The sequence below is a fragment of the Urocampus carinirostris genome, chromosome 1 (assembly GCF_059441175.1).
Source record: "Urocampus carinirostris isolate Australia breed hairy pipefish chromosome 1, RoL_Ucar_1.0, whole genome shotgun sequence".
NCBI classification, from domain to species: Eukaryota; Metazoa; Chordata; class Actinopteri; order Syngnathiformes; family Syngnathidae; genus Urocampus; species Urocampus carinirostris.
The window spans coordinates 30,667,969-30,692,454 of record NC_142349.1 but is presented as its reverse complement, the minus strand read 5'-3'; the positions used below and the strand labels follow the sequence as shown (position 1 = coordinate 30,692,454).

Sequence of the window (24,486 nt, the reverse complement as noted above, 5' to 3'; positions counted from 1 at the left end):
CGAGATTTGCATCCCCTAGCTACCATCACCACGTTTATCCCGTTTTATATCACTTTTCGGGAATGTGATGGCAAACATATAACCAAAACCACTTCGTCTTGCATTTGTTGGGAATGTAATAAAACTTAAACAATTCATTCTTTGTGTTTGTTGTGAATGTAATCGAACGGTAATGCACACCGTATATAAATCACTTTTGAGCAGGTCACATGTTTATTTTGCCTTTTTCTACCCAAATCGCTCGTATAAAGCATACAGCTTATTATGCTGAAATAGAGCATAACAGTTCTCATAAGTGATTTCCCAAGATTTGTGTCAGTATTATAATGTTCACACTTTACGCAGTGTGTTGTCACAATTTTGATAACAAACACATGGGGAACCACAGCGCCCTTTAAATGTAATGTTTTAATGCCATATCAGCACGATATTGTATGGTCTTTCTGGGATACTTGTTTGTTTTCTGTGTGATTGATAAAAACATGTCTTTTACCCTCTCCCCTTTCGTGCTATCTTTTGTTACCTTCTTTCGGGTTTTTTTCTGTTCTATTTTTTTTTATAGTATAGGAAAAAGAAATATGGTTTTCTATTTCTATTTATTATTATTATTATTTTCCTATTGCCTTGTTATATGAACCTATGTAAATTTGTATATTTACGAGTTGTTTCTTACATGAAAATACACAGCCCATCTAGCTGTGCGACACAATTATTAAAGAAGTTGAAGGGGTAGGATTAAATAAGCATATGCTTCTTCCTATTCCTTTTTGAACTTGTTATGGTAACTTTGTTTTGTTTTTTTCATGTTCTCTCCTTTTTTTCATCAAGAAAACATTTTTTTAGTCTAATATAATGTACAAATGTATTAATATTTCAGTGCATGTTTTATTTTAGATACATAAAGCATAAACTGAAGCATAACAAAATGGTGAAACCGAACAATTACAAGACAAAAATATTAGAGCACATTTTTCAAAACTTTTATAGTATTAAGTTGAGGGGTGAATCTACAAGTGCTCACAAAACTTGTTGAAATTTCTCCATGATCTGTCAGAGATTAGCACATGCAGCTTTTAACACAGAATTTTTGTTCCTAAAATACATGGAAACAGTGAATAAACAAACAAATCCATAAATATATGAATAAACAAAGAGATTTTTTCTGAATATTAAGACACATACAGTGCTGTGGTGTAAAAAAAAAAATCCAGGACATACAGTAACATCAGTATCATGCTTATAGTTTTTTTTGACGTAAATAAAGCTGGACAAGACCGTACGCTATTGCAGGCCAAAGTACTGTCATCAGCATGGTGATGGGAGAATGGTCGAATGGCCACCAAGGTGGTGTCAAAAACTGTAGAGAGTACAATCCATACACGTGAATGTGGTTACAGAGACAACATCAAGCGTCCATCTTTTATAGCATTAATTTAGAATTATTAGGAAATTAAATGAGGAAATAATACCTTTTCTGCCACAGGTAGAGCATCTGCACATCTGGACTTCAAATATAAAAACAGAAAAGTAATGATTAAACAATAACGTATAGGAAATCGCAATGCTGTGAAAGGTAAAACAAACAGGTTCAAGGTTGGGTTCTCATCAACTTGTTCAGTTTGAACTTTAAAACTAGGCTAGTCTTTTGAACAGCAGTCTATGAATACATTTTGGGAGGGACTGGGAGTTGTACCTGTGCCACAGTGATCCCCTCTATAGTGTGAAGCCGATGCAGAACATTGACCATGTCGTCCTGCAATCTTAATATACATTTAACTATTTGCTCGTTGACGTCTCCCAAACAAGCGCTGCCAGAGCATGTCCACTGTGACAGACTGCCACACGTCGTCAACCGTAGTTGAGAACTGCATGAAGTATTTGGCGACTGAGACTCTAAAAGAGAAGAAAGAAAGTGTTCCAGCCTCTGCTATAGTATTTACAGGTGCTTTAAATACAGGTTTTAGCTGTACATCAATTTTACCTCTAACAAACTTGTGAGGCTTTTTGCAAGACTCAGCTCTGAGTGAAAAGTTGTTCAGTTTGTAAGTGGAAGAGCTTTCATACCAAAGATCATGATCAGTCCCCAAATCAGATGTTGTTGACACACCAGGTCCAATTTGTGTTCTGGACACAATCTTGTTGGAAAAAAGGGCAAAATTAAGAAGCTCAAAATAAATGCAAATTGAACTTAAGACAATACAACACACCCCGAAATGGATTCAATTAGCTACTATCCAGTTGAGGATTTTTATGGGGAACTTCAAACATGCACACTATCGAGGTGTGGGAATCTTTGGGTACCTCACAATTCGATTACAATTCATGGAGAATCATTGGATGAAAAAAATTATTAGAGGCTGAATCTTTTCGGTGTATTATGATTCAATTACAATTATAATTTTTTTGGGGGGGAGGGGTGTGAGTGACTTTTTACACGTTTCCCTCACAAAGTAAACATTCTTCATTTGCAAGTTTTAAAGGTGGGGTGCCTTGTTTGAGGTGTCCTTAAAAAAGTTGAAAGTTAAATACTTTCTTCATTGAGTATGTGTTAACAATGCCTAACTCCGTTCAAAGACCCCTTAAGCTTTGTTTTTGTACATGCTTCTTTTAATCTTACTTAGAGAAAAGCTGTATGAGGCAGAATGCAATAGGTAGGAGGAATGGCATATGGGGGGAGTGCTGGAGAGTGACGTCTTCCTTGTCTCTGCTGGCTTTTATTTTATTTCTATTTGTCAGCGCAGATTCAAAATCTAAACCCAAAGAAAAATTAAAAAAAGAACAGTATTCGAGGGTGTCTAAAAAAATGCACATACTTCACGAGCATCATGAACGAGCTGGCTAAGGCTGCAGTGATGACACATGCCGGGAGATGGCAACAGTGAGTAAAAATGTTCAAAAATCCGTACAACTCCTTTAAAAATTGTCTCTCAAAATTAAAGTTTTGAATTAACTCCCATTCGTTTTTCTTTACACTTATTGAAAGGCATGCACGCAAGTTGCAACAATTATTGTTAGAAATCTTTGGGTAGCTCACAATTCGATTTCTGTTACAACTCAGGACATATGATTTATCATGAAACAATAATGAAGCATTTTAAAAATGATTTTTTGATACCTTCACAAAGATAAAAACACTTTAACAAAGCAAAATAAGAATTTAATTCATTTCCACAATATTTCATGCATCCAACAATCCAAAATTTCCCCCACACCTAACACTATCCATACTGTGAAACACATATATTTCATGTGGAACAAACCTCTTTGGCTAGGTGATCCAGTGAATCACAGAACTCTTCATCATCTGACTCTACCATGTGGAAATTATTCTTGTCAGCATCATTGTGGTCTAAAAAGCCAATACATAACACTTATTCAAGGGAGCAACAGTGATAAAAACAAAACAACCCATTGGTATTAATACATGATTCCATTATCCTTGTTGTACGATGTATATACAGTTACAAGGCCTGTTTTACTGAAAATGGTATTGATTTACCTGTGTAAGTTCCTCATGTTTTCATTATTGTGATTGTGTTTTGGGGCGCTATAGTAAGTCATTTAGGCAGATTTAAATGCACTATTTCTATGCTCAGCAAAAGATGTCTACAAAACACAATCTGAGCCCTGATTATTTAAGATTGTCCTTTAAAAATCATCAATTGTTTACTTAAATGCATCACATAGCAAGAAAACACAGTAGTATTTGAGAAGTGCAATGGGGTTTATAGCATTTACAGAAAGTGTGCAATACTTATTTGTTATTGTATTTATTTGAATACCCTAAGCACTAAATATTGGAACACAAAATTTGTTTAGTCAGCTCATTGACCCATGACCTACATACACAGGTTGAAAAAGGGTATTTGAGGTGACCAGTTGCAATTTTTTTTCCTCTTTGCATCCTCTCTGGGAGTGGCAACATGGAAACTTCAAAACCACAGTCAAATAATCTAAAAGAAAGATTGCTTAACATTGTGGTTTAGGAGAAGTATACAAAAAGCAAGCACTGAGATTGTACCAATGAATTTTCCCAGTGGGAATTGAAGTGCAAAAATGGAAGCTCTCAGGCACAGTTCGAGTTAGGCCTCAGAGTGGCTGGCCAAGAAAAATCTCAGGTATGCACAGCCGAAGGACAGTGAGAACAGTCAAACTCCACCCACAAACCAGCTCCAAAGACCTACAAGAGGATTTTTCTGCTGTGCATCAGTTAAATAAATAAGTGATGCACAGTGAATAAGTGATTAAATAAATAGGCCTTTTCTGCACACATGTCACAGTCACTTTGGGTATGCTAAAGCATATTCGGACATGCCAGCTTCATTTCGGAATAAGGTGCCATGTACTGATGAAACTCACATTAAGTTATTTGGGCATAACAAGGGGCGGTTTGCATGGAGGAAGAAGTTCACAGCATTCAAAGACAAACACTTCCTACCCACAATAAATGTCGTGGTGGTTCCATCATGCCGTGGGGTTGTGTGGTCAGAGTAGGCACTGGCAATCTTGTTAATTAAGTCATAAGGTTGAAATTGCACAGGGAGTAGATACTTCAACAAGACAATGACCCTTAACGTAACTCAAATTTTCTTAAGACATAAATGCAGAAAAAACAAGTACAATATTCTGGAATGTCAAACTCAGTCCCCAGACCTGAATATTATTGAAAAAAAAATGGTGTGACGGATTTACATACTTGGAAACCATCAAACCAGACTGAACTGAAGATTCTTTATAAAGAATGGTCAAAAGTACCTTCAACCTGATTTCAGACTGACATTGGAAGCTATGGGAAGTGTTTAGTAGCTGGTATTTCTTCAAAAAGATTATCTACTCAATATTTGATTTTATCTGCCTACTTTAAGGTAATGATTGCAAACTTTCTGTTAATTGTATAGAGTTCATTTCACTTCTCAAACATCATTGTTTGTCCATCTAATCTTTACTACTTTATAAATCCTGAATTCTGTCTGTCTGTCTGTCTGTCTGTCTGTGTGACTTAAAGGCTTCAAAACGGCTGAACCGATTTTAGTGAAAATGTACAATTTGTACTTTAGACTTCCATAGAGTCTTGAGCTAGGTTTCGCGTCGAGGCACCCCCAAATACCAACAAAATTGATAAACATCTGCATTTGTGTGGTCGGCTTTCATGGAGTCTCTAACACCCTCTAGCAGCAAAAGTAGATACTGCAGCTCCCAACCACCAAACATTTGAAGCAGCCTAATACAATCTTTTATCGACCCGGCATTCATTTTGCTTGTGTCTTATGTTTAAATGAAATTGACAATAAAGCAATCACATTCTATGAAGAAAAATCTTAAATGATCAATCCTGCCAAAATGTTCTCATACAATTGTATATCTGAGTGTGACACTCCCCCACACATGCCCATATTTGCTACAATCATTGTGGATGTTTCAATAGACACTATCAAGATGATAATATTGATGCTTGCAATTATTCGATTTGTAAAACCAATGAGAGGCTTGAGACGCATAGTTGTTTATGAATTAAATAAGACATCCAACTGTTAGGGGCAGCACGGCGGCGCAGTGGTTAGCGCTTGTGCGGCACAGTTCATGTCATGGGAACCTGTCGTGGGTTCAAATCCAGCTCCAGACTTTCTGTGCGGAGTTTGTATGTTCTCCCCGTGCTTGCGTGGGTTTCCTCTGGGTACTCCGGTTTCCTCCCACATTCCAAAGACATGCATTTCAGGTGAATTGGCCGGTCCAAATTGTCCCTAGGTGTGAATGAGCGAATGAGTTGTCTGTCCCTGTGTGCCCTGCGATTGGCTGGCAACCAGTTCAGGGTGTTCCCTGCCCACTGCCCGATGATTGCTGGGATGGGCTCCAGCCCCCCGCGACCCTACTGAGGATAAGCGGTACGGCTAATGAGATGAGATGAGATCCAACTGTTAGATTTAAAAAAAACCTCATTATTGGCTTGGGTCGCAACTTAGAGCTGCTTGAAGCTGCTATATAATTCTAAATGCAAAACTGGGCAACCATAATTCAAATAATTGCTATTATAATACTTGAAACTAGCTGGGAACCTCAGAGTCTAATTTTATTAAAAGCCTGATTTTGTATTGTCACTGAATAGGGATGTGATATAGATGGACCCAACTGGAGTAGCTTGATAAAGGTGTCATTAGAAGCTAAATCCAAGAAAAAAAAACCTACAAATAATCAATAACATTTGATGCATACATTCATACATACACTCATTGTGCTTTTTTGAATAAGCCAGCTCCTCTTCCTCTACCTCGCTATTGAGGGAGCTGTGGGTGCCGTTAGTCATTGAAGAGATGCTGGGTTCCACACTGCTTTTGTCATCCCTCCACTCTTTATCCTGCAATGTGTGCCCCAGGTTCCACTCTAGGAGACAAAGCAATCAGATGAACAGATCACATGTATATTGTGGATTTATATAAGAATACAAATGTGATGATTATAAGCATTAACTAAAAATAACACCATTTCCAACTGCCTTGCTCTTGTCATCTATTTGTTCTTCATCACTTTTATTGTATCTTGTCTGGTATTCACCACCGCCATCCATGGATTCTACTGCCTCTTCTTCATTGAACATCGCAATACTTTCTTCTTCATGACAGTTTTGTATATCATCCCACAGATCTCCATAGCCTGTCAAGGGACACAGTAAAAGCATGCAATCATCTAACAGCTGCAGTATTTTGTTCATAAATGATAACAAATAATATCTATGTCAGAAAAAAATTAAATTAATTATTTACTTCTACTGATTTCACCATGTTACATCCAACCAAGGCCAAAACAGTGGATTGTTAACAATTACCATATAATCATATTAAGATAAGTAATTAAATACTTGCCTTCCAATACAGGTTTCCCTGGAATGAGAAATGGTTTCAATGAAAGAAAGAAATGTATTTCAGTAATTAAGAGTGAGTGCAAATCATGTTAAGACAAAAAGGAAGAAAAACATCCCCCTTGGTCTGGAATAAATCAAATACCTGTTTGGTTTGCAAAAGGCCTCGTGAAAGGTCTTCTGTCAAACTCATTTTCTGATCCCCCATCCTCTTCTTCCATGTAGAAGCTTCCAAGCTGCTGCACTAACTCAGAAACTTCATTTGAGACTGGCATGGTCTCCAAAATCTGGCAGAATAATGTGAAAAACATTTTAAGTGATAATAATTAATATACAGAGAATATGAATTATGTATTGATATAAATACAGTATATTAGACCACAACCAGTTTTACTACTTTAAATATGAAAATTCTGAATGAGGTGTAAAGGTAATTTGATGGCAACCAATTAAAAAAATGAAATAATCCCTAGTCTAATCATAGCAAATATACAGTATATTGATATACAGAAATCTCATCTCATTTGCTGCACTGCTTATCCTCAGTAGGGTTGCGGGATATACAGAAATACAATCTACAATTGTATACACAGACAATCAAGATATAACCTATGACACATCTGACAATTTAACGTAATTGTCAACTTGTAAAACTGTTTTCCCTTTTCCACACTGGGTTATTGACATAAAAGCCGCGAAAACTTTACCAGCTGAATGTTTTCAACATAGTTCTTCATGGCTTCTTCCTTCGTCATATTACCCAAAGAGTTCCATGCATCCCTAAAAAAGAAAGTGGTGTGAAATCTCATCCAGGTGAAAGATGTACTTTTGTGATATTTACCATTTGCTTTTTTCCTTTGAGTCCCAAAAACCAGATGGTCTGGCAACCATGCAAGGTCCCATGGTGGCTTGCGTGTAGTAACTCGAAAACATCAGCAACATGTCATCCGACAGCAGGAAGGGACCTGAGGGAGACAGGTGGAACAGGGACATTGTAAACAAGGATATTCAAATCGACATCAGTTGTAACCAGGGTTAGGAGGGTTTCTTTAGAAATATAATCCGATATAGTTAATAGTTACCAGTTGAAAAATGTAATAGTTAACATAGCTCGAATATAAATAGATTACCTTTAATTACTTGTCTATTACTACAGTACCAAAGATGCTTATGAAAGACAAATTAAACCCAATACAAATACAATTACAAAATTTTGTTTCACAAAAAACATTCTCTTTCACATGGCAGACAAGAAATGTTCGGTTTTAGTTCACATTACGAGCACAGCAATAATTCAATATTAAACAAAACAAATGTTCACTTTTAAATCTCCTTCCAACCCTGGGATGTGCGTGCACTTCTATGGAGTAAGCGTGTCTTAGAACATGAATTAAAACATGCTCACAACTTAACGATAGAGTTATTGTATACTGTATTGGATTTAACAACAACTAACTGCAGATCACAAAAAGAAAATAATCTTCCAAATTTACTAAATGTCACCAAATGCACCGCTAGCACTTCGGCTGCCCAATACGCATACACGTTAGCAGCCTCACAAAACAGCAGGCTCGCGCCTATTGAACAATATGAGTGCTACATCTTAGGAGAAATAAAATACAGACAAAAGGAGCAGTGGTAAATGAATTGGTCGTGTGTACAATGCGCGTACACGTCGTGTGCAAGGCCCATCTATCAGTCTCTCTGGTGTTGGTAATTGAAATGATTGGTGATCGACGCAATTCGTCTAGCGGTGCAATATGTATACATTTACAATACTGCAGAATAATCCGTATTTAAACTAAATATACATGTAATTTGATTACATATTTTATCGGTAAATGTAACGGAATAACGTTTTTTTTTTTGTATCCTAATTACGTAACAGTGTGATATTTATTCCGTTACTCCCCTATACTGCAATAGTGTATGAGATAGTCTGGAGGTGTTACTAACGTTACTGTTCAGTTAATCAGCTTGATGAACAGAAGGTGAGCTGCAGCTAAGTCAGCTTTAACCATAAACTGCTACCGTTTAAAGAGGAATACTAAAGTCGTTCTGTGATCAGCAAATTCAACTAATTTCTAAAATAAATATTTACCCAACACAGAGTCACTTATTTTGTAAATTATATTTTTCAAAAATTCCACCTTCGTTCGGCAAGCTCCTGATCACTTTAACTGCAGCGGCAAATTTATCCTGCAGGTTGTGTTGGTCTTCCTCCTTCGCCATGGAGACCGTCAACGCAAGAGTCCTCACCTTTCATAAATGAATAAACCACGGGAAAAAAAATAAAATTTACGTCAAAAGAAAGGGTTTTGGATTCAATTAGCTCTAAATCAAAATATTATTCTAATAAGTCTATTAGTGACACAAAGCACGTTAACATACATATAACCTCACCACGAAAATGTTCTCCGCACTGAAAATCAGTAAGATTCCGAATGGTAAAAATATCAATCCCGATACTGAGGAGAAGTGTAGGCAGCAAAATCAACGTGGGATATGTAGTCCTTTAAAGCAAAGAGTGCTTTGGTGGGACCAACATTCCCACAATTCATTGGGAAATAGGTTTTAAACTGTCCTATTTCATGGGAAATATAGTGAATATAAATATTTGCAAAGTGCGAGCGCTTGCAACATTTAGCGTTATTTCGTGCATTTTGTTTTTTTACATTTCTTCCAATTTATTTAGATCACCAATTAATTTCATAACAGAACGTTTATCGTCCGTTGTTATTATTCTTGCTACCGCTACGACGACTTCTACTACAACTACTACTAGTACTACCATCATGATATACTATTATTTCAATCATTGTTTTTTATTATCTGGCATTCACTTTTTTCCTCCCTCTCCCTTTTCAACGTAGCTCCGACTCCGTAGTGGTGGTCGTGCATAGCAGGCATTTCAGGCGCTCTGTCCAGTGATGGGAATTCCGGCTCTTTTTAGGGAACCGTCTATTTCAGCTCGGCTCACTGAAAAGAGCTGGATTCTTTCGGTTTTCAAACAGTTCTTCGGATTTTTTCCCCACGATTTATTATGTACAACAATGAAACATTATACACCAAATGCACTATTTTTTACTTTCAAACCGTTTGTAACAAGCAAAAACACAGAGTTGTGAGTGAGTGAGTGAGTGAGTGAGTGAGTGAGTGAGTCAAGTCAAATCATGTTTATTTGTATACCCTTAATCACAAAGAGTCTCAAAGGGCTGCACAGACCACAGATTATTGCATACCAAATAACAATAGAGAGAAAAAGACAGGGAGGGAGAAAAGGTGAAGGAGTCAGCAAGAATGAAAGTTATATATATATATATATATATATATCCATTATCTGTACCGCTTATCCTCAGTAGGGTCGCGGAGGGTGCTGGAGCCAGCTATCTCCCAGCTATCTCCGGGCAGTGGGCAGGGGACACCCTCCCTGAACTGGTTTGCAGCCAGTCGCAGGGTACACAGGGACAGACAACTCACTCGCTCATTCACACCTAGGGACAATCTGGACCGGCCAATTCACCTGAAATGCATGTCTTTGGATTGTGGGAGGAAACCGGAGTGCCCACGTTTTTTCCGCAAGCTGGTGTGCCGGCTCCTCCAACAGGCGTCAATATATATATATATATATATATATATATATATATATATATATATATATATATATATATATATTGTTAGGAATTTATCATTAAAATGTGCCATTTACCAAATTGTTCGAATTAGTAATCTGACTCCATTAACCAAACACAACCTATATTCACCTAACAATGCGCGCTCGTTTCTTAATGGGAAAAAATGGACAAGAGACCGGCATTTTCACACGGGGGCAGATTTAATTTCTTAAATAATTTAACTAATTGAACTCCATCGAATTAGCCGAATTAGTGTCGCTCGAGTCTCCGTCAAGCCTCCTCTCTCAATCTTTTCCGATCTCCTGCCTTTCTTTCTCTGCCCACGTTTCGTCCAATGGGCGTCAATATATATATATATATATATATATATATATATATATATATATATATATATATATATATATATATGTATGTATACTACCTGTGAATGAGCGAACGAGTTGTCTGTCCCTGTGTGCCCTGCAATTGGCTGGCAACCAGTTCAGGGTGTCCCCTGCCCACTGCCCGATGATTGCTGGGATGGGCTCCAGCACCACCGCGCCTACTGAGGATAAGCGGTGCAGCTAATGAGATGAGATGAGATGAGATGAGAGATATATACGTATAAGGGAACCGGTGTACTGAAATATCTTCCTTCCAACCTATTAAAATGTCACACCAGGGCCTAGTCCGCATGTACAAAAGACAGATTGCGACTTCATATAGAGGACTTAGAATTTCTGTTATGGTTTTGTTTTACTTGACTCTTTTATTGCTTCAAAATACTGTTTTTTGACATAGCTTTTAAGCCTGGCATGTTTTTCTTTGGTAGATTTTGAGCATGGTGTTTGTTGACATGAGTAAAAACACCCTGAACGTATCATGCCAACCCTTGATATGTCATGAGTAAATATTGCATTTGCAATAATTCCGAGTTTTACTTGATTAGAAGGAAAACAAAATTCGCTGTCGGGTTATTTGACCGTAGGACGTTTCAGTAGAACACCGACTCCTTGTTGATATAGAGCCGGCTCTCTTCTTTCACTTCCAGGAGCTATCTCATTCTCTCATATCGTTCACGAACGACAGATCACTCCTCTGTGGGCCACAGAGCAGCATCACCGCCGCCTCGCCTCACAGAACAAGGCAGGGAGAGGAGAGAAATGCGAAGGGATGTAAGATGGCAGAGCTACAAATGTTGTTAGAGGAGGAAATCCCTGCCGGTAAACGGGCTCTCGTGGAGAGCTATCAGAATCTTTCCCGGGTGGCGGAATACTGCGAAAACAACTATGTGCAGGTAAGATTGATGGCGTTCCGTTCGATAATTTGATGATTATGTTCGTCGTGTCTGCGGAGCTCGGGTGGGCGAAGTGAGTGAGACCACAGGGACAGGAAATGCGTGTTTTGTGTGAGAAATGCTCGCCAGAGCGGTACAAAAGTGCCCCTTTTAGCCCCTGCAACCATTCTGTGGTCGAATGTGGTGAATTCTTTTGTCGCTGTGGAAAAAGAGGCTCCCATTGATGTGTAGAAGCTGCTGGTGGTTGTGGAGGGTGTGTCGTTGTTCTGGCCAAGTGTTTAGTCACTCACTGCAGTTTACGACGTAACGTGATTACTCGTCGATGGATTCACGATCACATTTTTTTAAACCAATAAGTACATGTTCTCCGTTTTTATAAACTACGAGCTGACTGGCGTGCGATTTTTACACTTGAACAAAAGAGAAAACAAAATACTGGCTGTCGTTATCGGAGAATGGAGCAGCAATATATCCATTATCTGTACCGCTTATCCTCAGTAGGGTCGCGGGGTGGGGGTGGTTGGTTTTAGGCAGGGTGCAGGGGACATCCTCAACTGGTTTCCAGCCAGTCGCAAGGCACACAGAGACATACACTCACTTGCTCATTCACATCTACAGACAATTTGGACCGATCAACCTGGCATGATTGTCTTTGTAATGTGGGAGGAAACCCATGCAAGCACAGGGAGAACATGTAAAGTCCGCACAGGAAGGAAGCTGGATTTGAACCCATGACCTCAAAGCTGTGCTGCGGACGCGCTAACCACTCATCTGCCGTGCTGCCGCACCATATGGATGTGTTAGATATCCGTTTGCCCTTCTCGTCATATTCTCTCCAAAACATGAAATTGAAAATGATGGACATATATTTTCAAGTAAATGAGAGGTATGCATTTTTTGGTTCTGTGTTGTGAAACAACAACTAACCACTTTATCTAGAAGTAATTGAATACCAAACTAACCGTTTTAATAATTGATTTGTGGTGTAAATACTTTTTGTAATAAGAAACAATCCCGATACTCAGATTTTCACCTTAAAATGAATATTAATCAATTTAATGTATTTCAATGTCTGGTTAGGAACAGGCAGATTAACAAGTAAACAAACCTACATCTTAACTATAATTTGATTAGAAAAGCAAACTAACCAATATATAAACTGTAGCATTGAAAAAAACAACGTTTTATTGTCTTGTTTTAAAGAAGCTGCACGCAATTTGGAACTTTTTCTACTCACTGCTTCCATCTTCTGGCTTGTGTCAAGATTGCAGCCTTAGTCAGTTCTTGCAATGACATGCCTTTCTTAGGCGCACTTAAACATGTTTTTGTTTTTCATCTTTCTTGGGGTTTGGCGTGGCGTTAGGACTTTATCTGAATCAGGCATTTTCTTACTTTAACCATTTTCATGTTTCACCAGCAAAATGAAAGGAAAAACAATCGCTGGAACAAGCATGACCTCAGTCTCACTTTCCAGCACTCACTCTACCCCAGATTTCTCCTACCTAATGTTTTCCGCCCTGACAGCTTTGCTGAAAGTTTGCGGCTGAATCACGGCTAAAATTTTGCGGGTTTTTTTTGCCCGTGGTTGCCCGCGATGGAAAATGCTGTTCATCGGTGGTATGCCCGCAAAACAGACGCCGGCGACTGTTCCGCTTCCTCATCGCGTCATTTCCGCGTCATTTTCTCGTGTGGACCACGGGTATAAAAGCTCCTGAGCCGGTGTTGTGCCCAAATCCAACTCCTACGCTTCTCGGCATAACACCGGGCTGTAGAAATCATAACCGCTCAAGACACAGTCCCGTGAAGATCAAGATTTCAAGCTATGGCACCGAAGAAGCTAATATGTTATTATAGTAATAGTTTTTCATTTTTATTTTATTATCTTGTTATGAAATGAAAATAAATGTCAAGAAATAAAAATGGATTAAGACGAGGTCACTACGGTGACGGGGATCCATGTTCACCCCTTGACGTCTCGAGCACAACTGACGTGTGCTCGGCAAATCGCGCTGTATATACGCGGAGAAAGGCGTTTGACCGTCACACGCGTAACACGCTAATTTCACGTAATAACACCGCGATACAGGCGCAGAACATGCTATTACCATGCTCCACCCACGATTACCCGCTGAAATTTCCCGTCCTACCCATGTGTAACCACGCCCTGGCCGCGGCCAGAGCACGTCGTTCCGCGTCATTTCCGCGTCATTTCCGCGTCATTACCTTGTGTGCCGCCCGCGGTTAACACGTGCTCAAAGTTTTGAGCAGCTCAAAACTTTTTCGCGCGGCCAACCGCGTGTGAATTTCCGACCGCGAGTAAAGCACTGCTGTATCTCGTCTATATGGCGGTCTCAAAGCGTCCAACAGCGCCCAACAGCGTCTGCTTCACGGCCAGAAATTTCTGGCCGTGGTTCAGCCTCGATACGCCCGTGAAAGGCTGTGTACCTGCGCTCTAAAGAATTGAGCAGCGCAAAACTTTTTCGCGCTGCCACCCGCGCGCGAATTTCCGACCGCGTGTTAAGCACTGCTGTATCTCGTCTGTATGGCGATCTCAAAGCGTCCAATAGCGTCTGCCTCACAGGCAGAAATTTCTGGCCGTGATTCAGCCGCAAACGGCTGTGTTACCGGGCCCTAAGACAAAGCAGATAGGTGTAGTGAAAAATAAAGTATAACGACTCTTCGGACTCTCTTTGGGCATTGGTAACATATATTTAGGAGAGAAAATGTCTAATTTTTAAACTTTTGTGGACACCTCAAACGACACACCCCACCTTGAACCAAAAACAGAAGTTCATGCACTGCTCTTTTTGAATAAATGCATCAATTGATAGTTAATCCTCCATTATGAACAAAAGTCGATACAACAAGAACAAATACTTAATGCCTTTACTTGCTGTTAGCTTACTAATACTATCACAAATTATAGTGTTTGGGGCTGTGGCCTTGCGCCAAATCAGAATCCTTGGTGTCACTATCGCCCTCTGTCACGAGGCAAGAAAATCGCGTGCTTCACTCTGCGTCTGCACAGGCTCAGCACAGTAATGCGTTATATACTGGTCTTTTTGAATACAAGCATCAGTAGATGGGTAATCATCCAATGTGGAAAAAGAAGAGGCAGGCTTTGGTAGCTATTAGCTTGCTCATACTGTCACATATTTTGTTCTTTGGTCCTGAGGGGTGCGCAAAATCAGAATCCTTGGTATCACGATTGCATACTATTATATATTTTAGATAGTATGTGCATGTGTGTGAACCTTGACCCATAATTTGGTCATTCACAATTTGGTAATTCACACCTAGGGACAATTTGAACAGGCCAATTTACCTGACATGCATGTTTTTGGAATGTGGGAGGAAAGCAGAGTGCCCGGAGGAAACCCACGCAAGCACGGGGAGAACATGCAAACTCAACTCAGGAGGTTCGATCTCATGACCTCAGAACTGTGCCGCACACGCGCTAGTTTGTTTTGCCATTGGTCAAAAATGTATATCAAGATGGTGATGATTCTCTTACCAAACAAAAAAAAGCTGCCATGAAACAGATGGAAAATCACGGGGTTGCCTTTGTTATTGTTAATGTTATTATTACTATTATTAATACTATAGTTATTACCATTACACGAACACACACAGCAATTTTGATTGAAGCAGATATGTCACAATTGAGCCTAATTAATGCATACTAAGTCCCAGAAATATTTTACAAATAGCATAACATAAAGGGTGGCTAAGAAAGCTGTGAACCCCTTTTAAGCTTTCCCAGAATGAAATCTAATATTCTAAAAAAATATAGTATCCTAAAAATATTTCAGCCCTCTTATTTATGCTGAATGTTAGTCCGGTCTCTTCCCTGAAATCGCTCAATATTATCATTTGCAATATGAGTGCAATTCCAAAGCAGCTGGCAGATGTAAAACACTGCAGATGACTCATAAAAGGGTCTTTTTCAACCACTTATTTTGAAATAATTGAAATAAACTAATGAGCGCTAAAACCCTATATAGGCCCTGTATATGTTTGTACTTCATCAAATGGTGTAAAATTATATCGAATAATATAGAGTAGGGGTCCCCAAACTATGGCCTGCGTGCCATATCAGGGCCTTCGACAGATTTAATCTGGCTGTGAAACGATTCTGAGGGACGCATAAAGAAAAAAATGAGCCGCTTCTACTCAAACAATGAACTGCAATTTGTAATATATCCTTTGAATGTTGCCAAAGCATGCAATTAAACACTTCTGAAGTACAGCAGCCCTACTGAATTGAGTTTTTTAATGCCAGTGATCAAATTTGATGCTTAAAATTGGAAGATATTAGTTTATTATTCTTAATTAAAAATTTAATATGTAAATGAATATAAGCATTTGTATATTTTGTGTGTTTCAAAATCAATTTCCTGAAATGGTTCTTTTATAAACAAATGGACAACGAAAACACGACTTGTACAAGTAAATGTGAACAAAATGCTATGTTATCTATTTTTCTCATGTTTCGCTGAGGTTTCTGATTTAAGGTTTTTCATTGGCATATACAAAACATTAAATACATCAATCACCTTTTTTCCCCCTCTATTTTTCTTCTCCAAACTATTGCGGCCCGTGAGTCAAAATGTTTGCTGACCTCTGATATAGAGGTACAATCCTTCCTTGCCCTCTGTATCAAAATGTGTATTGTATTGCATCAAAGATCTCACTCATCCAATGTTATAAAGCAGCGCTGACAACCAGTGTACAGGCTTTAATTCATAAAGTCTGTTTGCGTTTTAAGAACCTCATTCTTATGGCCGAAAAAAGAAATGAAGCAGGCACGATTACACTGACATATTTTTTGAGCGTTAGTATGATTTTATGGCATTCAAACAACGCTGATGCGATTTCAGATGAGAGATTTAAAACGAGGCAAAAAATAATCCCCTAGCCTGAACAGAACATCATTAAATCCAAGTGTCAAAACATTTTATGAAGCAGCTGGAAATTTGGATAACTGCTTATTAAGTATTAGTAGCTGCTCAAGATTGTTAGTAATCTTACATTCTGTGCATTCTATAGCAAAGTATATTGTAAATTTATGACAAAGATTCAATATTTGTGATGAATTGTATTTTGTGCCAACTATATTCCTTTGATTATGGTTGCAGTTAATTAACATCAGAAATGATTCCCCGGGTGTTTGTCTCATTGTCAGAAGTTTATTCTGGGATGGTATGATCCATCAAAGTGTCAGGCTACCTTTCGGATGATGTATTACCCCATGCAGTTCACTTGACTCAATCAATTTAATGAAAATACAATGCTCAAGACTTTACCAATAATTTATCCTAATAAAAGAGTATTTTTCTTTATCTGAATGTTATTTTAGTTACTAATGAATGTCTCTTACAGTCCTGAATACTGTTCCGTAAGTTTTGTTGAGAAAAAAAATCATATTAAAGTAGATCACTGTTCACATTGATCTATTGTTTTAACTCCAAGCTATTTATAAGCCTTTCATTTCCTCCAGCTATTTAAAGACATCCAAAAATAGATGGTTCAAACAACTTGCTGAAGTTTTCTGATGGTTCTATGTGAAATGTGTTGGCATTCTCACACACTTGGCTTGATGCCGGCAATGCACTTTTTACATGCTATCAATCCGAGAGATACACTAATTCCTTGTCATTTAAGATGTATCAACTCATTCCTTGTTTAATCTCTACACAATGTTTTCCTGATCTACCAGTGTACATTTTACCAGACAATCGCCTTGTTTGCATAGCGCAGACATCTCAAGTATAGGGCCCGCGGGCCTGATCCGCCCGGTTGGGTGTTTTCCTTCGACCTGCCGCAAATTTCACAGTATGTGAAAAAAAAGCAAGTCCGTAGCTCATTTCTGTCAAAAGTTATAACACTTTTAATAAATGAAAAATAACTACTCCTTCCAGCCGTTAGATGGCAGTAAGGGAGTTAAGGAGCTGACGCTTAGTCTGGTTTAATGTTAAAAACAATATTGTCCAGTATTTTTTTAGCTTCAGTAGACCCAGCCTAGAAGTGTTCTGATAACTTTGCCTATTCACTACCAAAATTCTTATTTTATGTTTTGTTTTTATTTTACAGCAATATGACAATGGAAGATAGCATAAATGTACTCATAGCTCCCATTTGAGTTTTTTTTTTAATTTCTGTGATGTTTTGAGTGGGTGCCTTGGTTCAGATGTTGAAGCTGCATTTACTCAACTGTTAAAATAAACAAATTGTTAACACATTCAATGCCGAACATGTAAATCATGTTGTCCATTGTTTGTGAATAAATGTGTTGTCCTTAGGAAAGGTCCTTTGTCATTTGTGATTATAATTTGTCGGTTAGGCTACAAATATAGTCTTAGTGATAAAACGGAGTACTGAAAAAAAAAGCTAAATACAGTAGTTGCTGTTGACATTTTTTGTACTGATCTGACCCACTAGTGAACATAAAGTCAGGATTTGGCCCTTGAGCCCAACTGAGTTAGACATGCCTGGAATAAAGCATAGTATTTTGTTTATAATCCGTTTAAAAAGACGACAATGCTGAAAATTTTTCATATGAATACCACATTTAAAAAAATAGACTACAACCTGTATGTGGGCAATTTGACAATATTAAATCGTATTAGATGCCATTGGGCTATTTTTCATTGCACTATTGCTCTTTTTCACTTAAAACTTCAAGAACTATCTTGTAAATATTCTGTAAATTATTTTTTTGTGTCTGATTTTTCTTTTTAAAGTATTTTTGTATATGTTTATCCTGGAGGGCCTCTAATCTCGTAAACAATGCTCACTATATTGTTATCAATGGCAAAAAAGACTTTTTAAAAATTTTTAACGATTGTAATACGGGGCAGCACGGTGGAGCGGTGGTTAACGCGTGTGCGGCACAGTTCTGAGGTCATGGGTTCAAATCTAGCTACCAACCTTGCTTTGCGGAGTTTGCATGTTCTCCCCGTGCTTGCGTGGGTTTCCTCTGGGCACTCCGGTTTCCTCCCACATTCCAAAAACATGCATGTCAGGTTAATTGGCCGGTCCAAATTGTCCCTAGATGTGAATGAGCGAGCGAGTTGTCTGTCCCTGTGTGCCCTGCGACTGACTGGCAACCAGTTCAGGGTGTCCCTGTCCACTACCCGGAGATGGCTGGGATGGGCTCCAGCACCCCCCGTGACCCTACTGAGGATAAGCGGTACAGATAATGGATGGATGGAAGGATTGTGATTCGATTGTATTCTTCAAACAACTATAAGATTGTGTATTTTTCTTCGTTAAGCACATCTTATTCTGTTGAGTTTCCCCAAAAATCTGTTTTTTTTTTACTTTCTTTTTCATTTTTATCTGGTTTCCATTGTGCTTTTCATTGTATTTAATGTTAGACTTGTAAATAGCTCTGACACAGTGGCTCCGTATTACAAATTTTGCTTACACAAACAGCGCACGCATTGCACTTTAACACTCATTCTGTAATTTTGGCAATTAATGAGGTCCAACCGAAAAAAGAAAATCTCTTCCCCAGTATCAGGAAAGCAAATGAGTGCCCAACTTGAATGATTGTTAATTACTCGTTGACGCGCACACGCAAACCAGAGGCAACAGCTGTTCCAAAATAGCATATACTGTATGAGCAGAGCCCACGGATCTCTAAATGGCTCTTAACTTACTGCCCTGGCACTCACAAACTGCATGTTTTGTGCTTTGTTAAAGGGACAGTGTTTATTGTGTTACCACTAGATTCTGCTGTATGGTGTAGTGAGGGCTGTCAAAGTCAAACAGAAAGAGAATCAAATTAAAAAATGGCTTCAAGCTGAGGGTTGGACGTCTCCAAGAGGCAGTGAAGGAAATGAAAGGGGGAAAGCCGCCTGGGTTGGATGGTTGAGTGTTAACCCAAAGAGACTATTAGCAATTCTTTAACACTTTCTCTCTTCAGGCTCAAGACAAGAGAAAAGCCCTGGAGGAGACCAAATCGTACACGACGCAGTCACTGGCCAGTGTGGCTTATCAAATCAATGCCTTAGCCAACAATGTGCTACAACTGCTGGACATTCAGGCCTCGCAACTCCGACGTATGGAGTCCTCCATCAACCACATCTCCCAGGTACACAAACCACACCATGGTTGATGTGGCTACCAAAATCTGAACGCATGATATATTTGATAACTCGATTTGTTTTTGGTTGGAGATCATTTTTCCATGTCCTTCCTCTCACAAACCCAATAGGATGCAATTTTTATACTTTGTCCTTGCTTGAAGCTTATTATTGAGTGAAGCAGGTTTTCTGGATGTTATGACAAGGATGGACCTTTCTCATTCAGTCTCCTAGCTGAGGAATGGATAATACTGCACGTACATATAACGGAAATCAATAATACAAGAGCTGTCAAAAATCCTCAGACCTTTGACTCCTCTGTCTTTCTTTTACATCTTCTCATGCTCTTTCTTTTCCCCTTTTGTGCACAAGACCATGCCCCCCGCCTGTCAAACAGTGAATGTCCCCTCCCTGCGCACTTCATTAAGCCTGTCAGGGATGAAGTGAAAACCAGACATTGGCGCTCACGCTTACTTAGCATTTTCAATTCCCATTTTACTCCACAAGCTTCAAGGCAGAGCTTAGTTTGATGCTCTCTGCTTTGTCGCGTTTGTCCTAAGACATGGCCGATTATGCTTAAAAAATGGCTTCCTTTTTTCGCAATGTACGACTGACTTTAATCGGGCACTGATGTCACATCTCATGTCTTTAAACATTTTCGTTGAAAACTGTCTATATATATATATATATATATATATATATATATATATATATATATATATATATATATATCCATCCATTGATTTTCTGCAACACTTATCCTCAGTAGGGTCGCGGAGGTGCTGTAGCCCATCCCTGTCCCCGTGTGCCCTGCAATTGGCTGGCAACCAGTTCAGGGTGTCCCCTGCCCATTGCCCGATGATTGCTGGGATGGGGACCAGGGCCCCCGCGACCCTACTGAGGATAAGCGGTGTAGCTAATGAGATGAGATGATATATATATATATATATATATATATATATATATATATATATATATATATATATATATATATATATATATATATATATATATATATATATATATATAATGTAGTTGTCAGGAAGGTAGGACAATTATAGTTGAACAATTATAATTGTATTAGTCTGGAAAGTTGGAAAATTATGTGTCATTAATTGCTTGGAACATAGAAAACATGAATTCATTTTTCACTGTGCAATGATTCAAAATATGGATGAGATGTCTTTATAAATGCAATTTATCACATATTAGTAATGCAATTACACATTTAGGTGCAACTGAATTATGTGCTCCATCTATGCATTCATCAATCAATGGATCACTCGATGACCATGCTCCATCTATCGATGATCCATCAATCGTACAGGGTTTGTATGGGTACTTGAAATCCTTGTAAATGGTTGAATTTAATGTTGTCTTTTCAAGGTTCGAAAAGTGCTTGAATTTTGGGTGAAGTGCTTGTAAATGCTTGAAGTTATTACCGTGTTTCTCAACAAGTGTTTTCAAAAACAACGCAGGCACTGCTTTCTGGTGGCTTGGCTTGGCTTTTTGCACAGCTTCTTCCCTCGTGATTAACAGCAGCTTGCGTTAGTTTGTATGACATTGTCCTATGAAGCCCCATACACGCCTATACCCCCTATACGCTACACCTAAACAGGGCACCATGAAATGTGTATTGGTGCAAGGATTACTCATCAAAGCCCACCCACCCAAACATGTGTTAGAGATGCAGATTGTCCCCAGCTCCTCAATACAATTTCTATTGGTTATTATTAATTCGAGTCCTACATTTGGTGGAATGCAGAAATTAATCTCCAAAACCAGAAAATGACATATACTGAAAAAGCAGCATTATGTTAACAGGAAATGAGGACCTGTCTCCTTTAAACACATTATACTACATTAACCTGAATCGCTAACAGCGCTAAGTGAAACGGGCAAATTGAATGGCTTTTTTACTCACAGTTAATTTCCTGCTTTATCTCCGACAGACGGTGGATATTCACAAGGAGAAGGTTGCCCGTCGTGAGATTGGCATCCTGACCACCAATAAAAACACCTCCCGCACACATAAGATCATTGCCCCAGGCAACATGGAGCGGCCTGTGCGCTACATCCGGAAACCAATAGATTACACACTGCTGGATGATGTGGGACACGGCGTCAAAGTAAGATTAATTGTGATCCTTTTTGTTTGAATTAAAGCAATTGCATTTTTTCGAGTTCATTGCAGTATGTCATCCTCACAATTAGTCTGTAGTTTTCTTTAGTGTTTTTACAGGATATTGCCATTTTTGCCAAATATGACCCATCACTTTCTGTTCAGAATCCGGCGGAAATGTTTTGTTGACTCTCTCCGGCCTCCTGCTTCACTTGTATTCTTTCTCCACATGATCCATCTGCTCTTCCATTTGCTATTTTTGTATTGCTCCCCTAGGATTGCATCAACACAATTATGTGCATTGATTGTAGATGTCAGTTTTCTTTCCTCCTGTGGCGAATTGAGTCAATCACTTAATTTGGCTTTATGAGTTTGTGTCTACTTAACTAGTGTCCATCTTTTGTTTTTTTAAAGTCTACTGATTCAAATTTGGAGACTTTTCTTTTAGGACAGCTCATTTTAAGACATATTGCTGGAAACAAGGATTATCGTCAAATATTGGACAAAATATTTTCTCACTGTTCTAAACATACATTTGATCTGTACTACCATGTTAAGGTCGCACCATTGGTGAGAGGTAGACCCTCATAGCTTTTGCAAATTGCCATCGCATATGTAAGTTAGACAAGTCAGCCATGGTTGGTTTTGGAATGAGGATACAGAAGAACCAAGCTCAGTGATGTGTCTGTACTCATACATACTGTAAACTTGATTCTCACCGTGCACCTTTTGGGGTCTGACTATGTCATCAGGCCATACCCCTGATTTCTGATTCTAACTTCAGTATAGCCTTTACATTCCTAACTTTTGTTGAGGTATTTATACTTTTTTGGGTAGTTGCTTTTTGTTGTTGCAAATGTTTTGGGAAAATGTAAGTATTGTTCTATTTACTTTGTTGGCACAACAGGACAGTCTGTTGTGTTGCCCCAGGCTTTTTGGCATGTAGAGTGGGAGGGAGTTAAATAGAGTTTATGATAAGGTAAGATTTTTCTGCCTAGAAAGTTACTGTATTTGTTTTCCCATGTTTGAGATTGAGTTGCTGAGACAAATAGAAACATGACACTGTTTTGTCATAAATGTATTTAATCCAACCATTCATTCATCTTGTCACTCAATTAATAGATCCGACACAGAGCTCTAAGCCACGCCCACCATAGTTACAATATCCATGTATCACACATCGCAAATAGAGTGGCAGAAACAACAGCCAGCGACTCTCAAGTCGCTATTCCTGAGCCGTAGAATGTCTTACATATTATGCAAACTTATCTCAAAAGACAGTAGAAAAGGATCTCAATTATTGTAATCAGAGATATATTCATGTCACCAAGGTGTCCAAAGACGCTAATAACCTTGGTGGATGCTGAATGTTGGCGATTTATGCGGAAGTCAGAAGCCCGGTACCAACTACACATAGAAATAGATTCGGATTTGTGAGAGAAAATAGAAAATAGAGGATATACAAATGAGTGACCCGGCACATAAAATTCACAAAACGAGTGGTGCGATCTCCACCAGTTCCGAGTCTCCGGCAAGGAACACATGGAAACTACATCACGAGCCTCACAAACCCAATGCACTGCACATGCTATCCATCCCATGATTTAAAAGTTTTACTTTAATTACAAAATGCCACTTTCGCTTGTATTTGTGTTTGTTATATGCTAACGGGGTATGCTAACAAGGACGCAGTGATGTACTCAGAGAAAGGGCAATTAAAGCGGCTGCAATAACTTAAAAACTTCTCTCCCTGACAAATGACTGACCCAACTGCAGCGTAATAAAAATAAACGTTTTCTGTAGAACAAATACGTTTTTTTTCGGCTCCCATTGATCCTGTGCATGTTGAGATAGTGAAGCCACTACCATGCCATGCATCGTGTGATACAAAAAAGGCAGGGCTGCCAGTTTTCCTCACGTACTGAGTGGATAAAAACAGCGCTGTCGGATTTATTAATTGGACCTTGCACTAAATTAACAGTAAGCGTATTTATTTTGAAATGTTTCATAACAGCTTGTCAATTCATGTTGCTTTGTATAAATGTCTGCTTATTAAACCATTTACTAATAAACATAATCTCCTGTTTCTTTCCTTTCTCCTCTGCTTGCATTCAGTGGCTAAAAGCCAAGGTAAGAGAGTTATATTTCATCTTTCCCTATCACAATTCATTAAAACTCCATCCATGCACTCACTGTATTCATACCACTATTTTATCTATAGTAGGACAAAGGGCTTTTGTTCATCACATAGGAATGTCCAACTTCTGTTCCTTCTTAAATATCATAACTGTGTGAACAAGTGTTTCTCAAGAATTCCAAGATTAGAAAACCCCCTAGAAGCATTGTCAGTCAAGAGCTTTATAAGTGACCTTTTTTCTCTAGCAAAATGGGAACAATGCGGCTGGACGTGGAGGAGGGACGCTGTCTCGGACCAACCCACCAACCCAGAAACCTCCCAGTCCTCCAATGGCTGGCCGCGGTACCTTGGGGTAAGATGTTTAATTACAGTA

General features: G+C 38.7%; 2 protein-coding genes across 5 annotated transcripts in view; one reads left to right on the top strand and one right to left on the bottom strand.

Moving 5' to 3' along the window:
• Window positions 1–958: 958 nt before the first annotated feature.
• Window positions 959–9,387, bottom strand: LOC148374282 (acyl-CoA-binding domain-containing protein 5-B-like). Of its 3 annotated transcripts, none has more exons than XM_088334786.1 (13): window positions 9,257–9,387; window positions 9,004–9,112; window positions 7,695–7,818; window positions 7,561–7,633; window positions 6,999–7,140; window positions 6,858–6,875; window positions 6,478–6,648; window positions 6,223–6,378; window positions 3,261–3,349; window positions 1,982–2,135; window positions 1,694–1,893; window positions 1,470–1,505; window positions 959–1,357 (listed from the first exon to the last, which is right to left on the bottom strand). In XM_088334786.1, the coding sequence occupies exons 2-13, from the start codon at window positions 9,083–9,085 to the stop codon at window positions 1,238–1,240; spliced, it is 1,365 nt and encodes a 454-aa protein (XP_088190912.1). In that variant the 5' UTR covers window positions 9,086–9,112; window positions 9,257–9,387; the 3' UTR covers window positions 959–1,237. The 3 variants fall into 3 exon arrangements, with proteins under 3 accessions (XP_088190912.1, XP_088190894.1, XP_088190903.1); XM_088334768.1 differs by having other exon boundaries at window positions 1,470–1,500; XM_088334777.1 differs by lacking the exon at window positions 9,257–9,387 and having other exon boundaries at window positions 1,470–1,500; window positions 8,955–9,032.
• A 2,190-nt stretch (window positions 9,388–11,577) lies between these two features.
• The window catches only part of LOC148374281 (abl interactor 1-like), a 28,698-nt gene continuing 15,789 nt past the window's right edge, over window positions 11,578–24,486 (top strand). For both annotated transcript variants that reach the window (XM_088334755.1, XM_088334747.1), the window contains exons 1-5: window positions 11,578–11,764; window positions 19,695–19,862; window positions 21,807–21,983; window positions 24,092–24,106; window positions 24,359–24,465. In XM_088334755.1, the coding sequence (XP_088190881.1) occupies window positions 11,648–11,764; window positions 19,695–19,862; window positions 21,807–21,983; window positions 24,092–24,106; window positions 24,359–24,465 (584 nt within the window). In that variant the 5' untranslated portion in view covers window positions 11,578–11,647. The remainder of the gene's footprint in view (window positions 11,765–19,694; window positions 19,863–21,806; window positions 21,984–24,091; window positions 24,107–24,358; window positions 24,466–24,486) is intronic.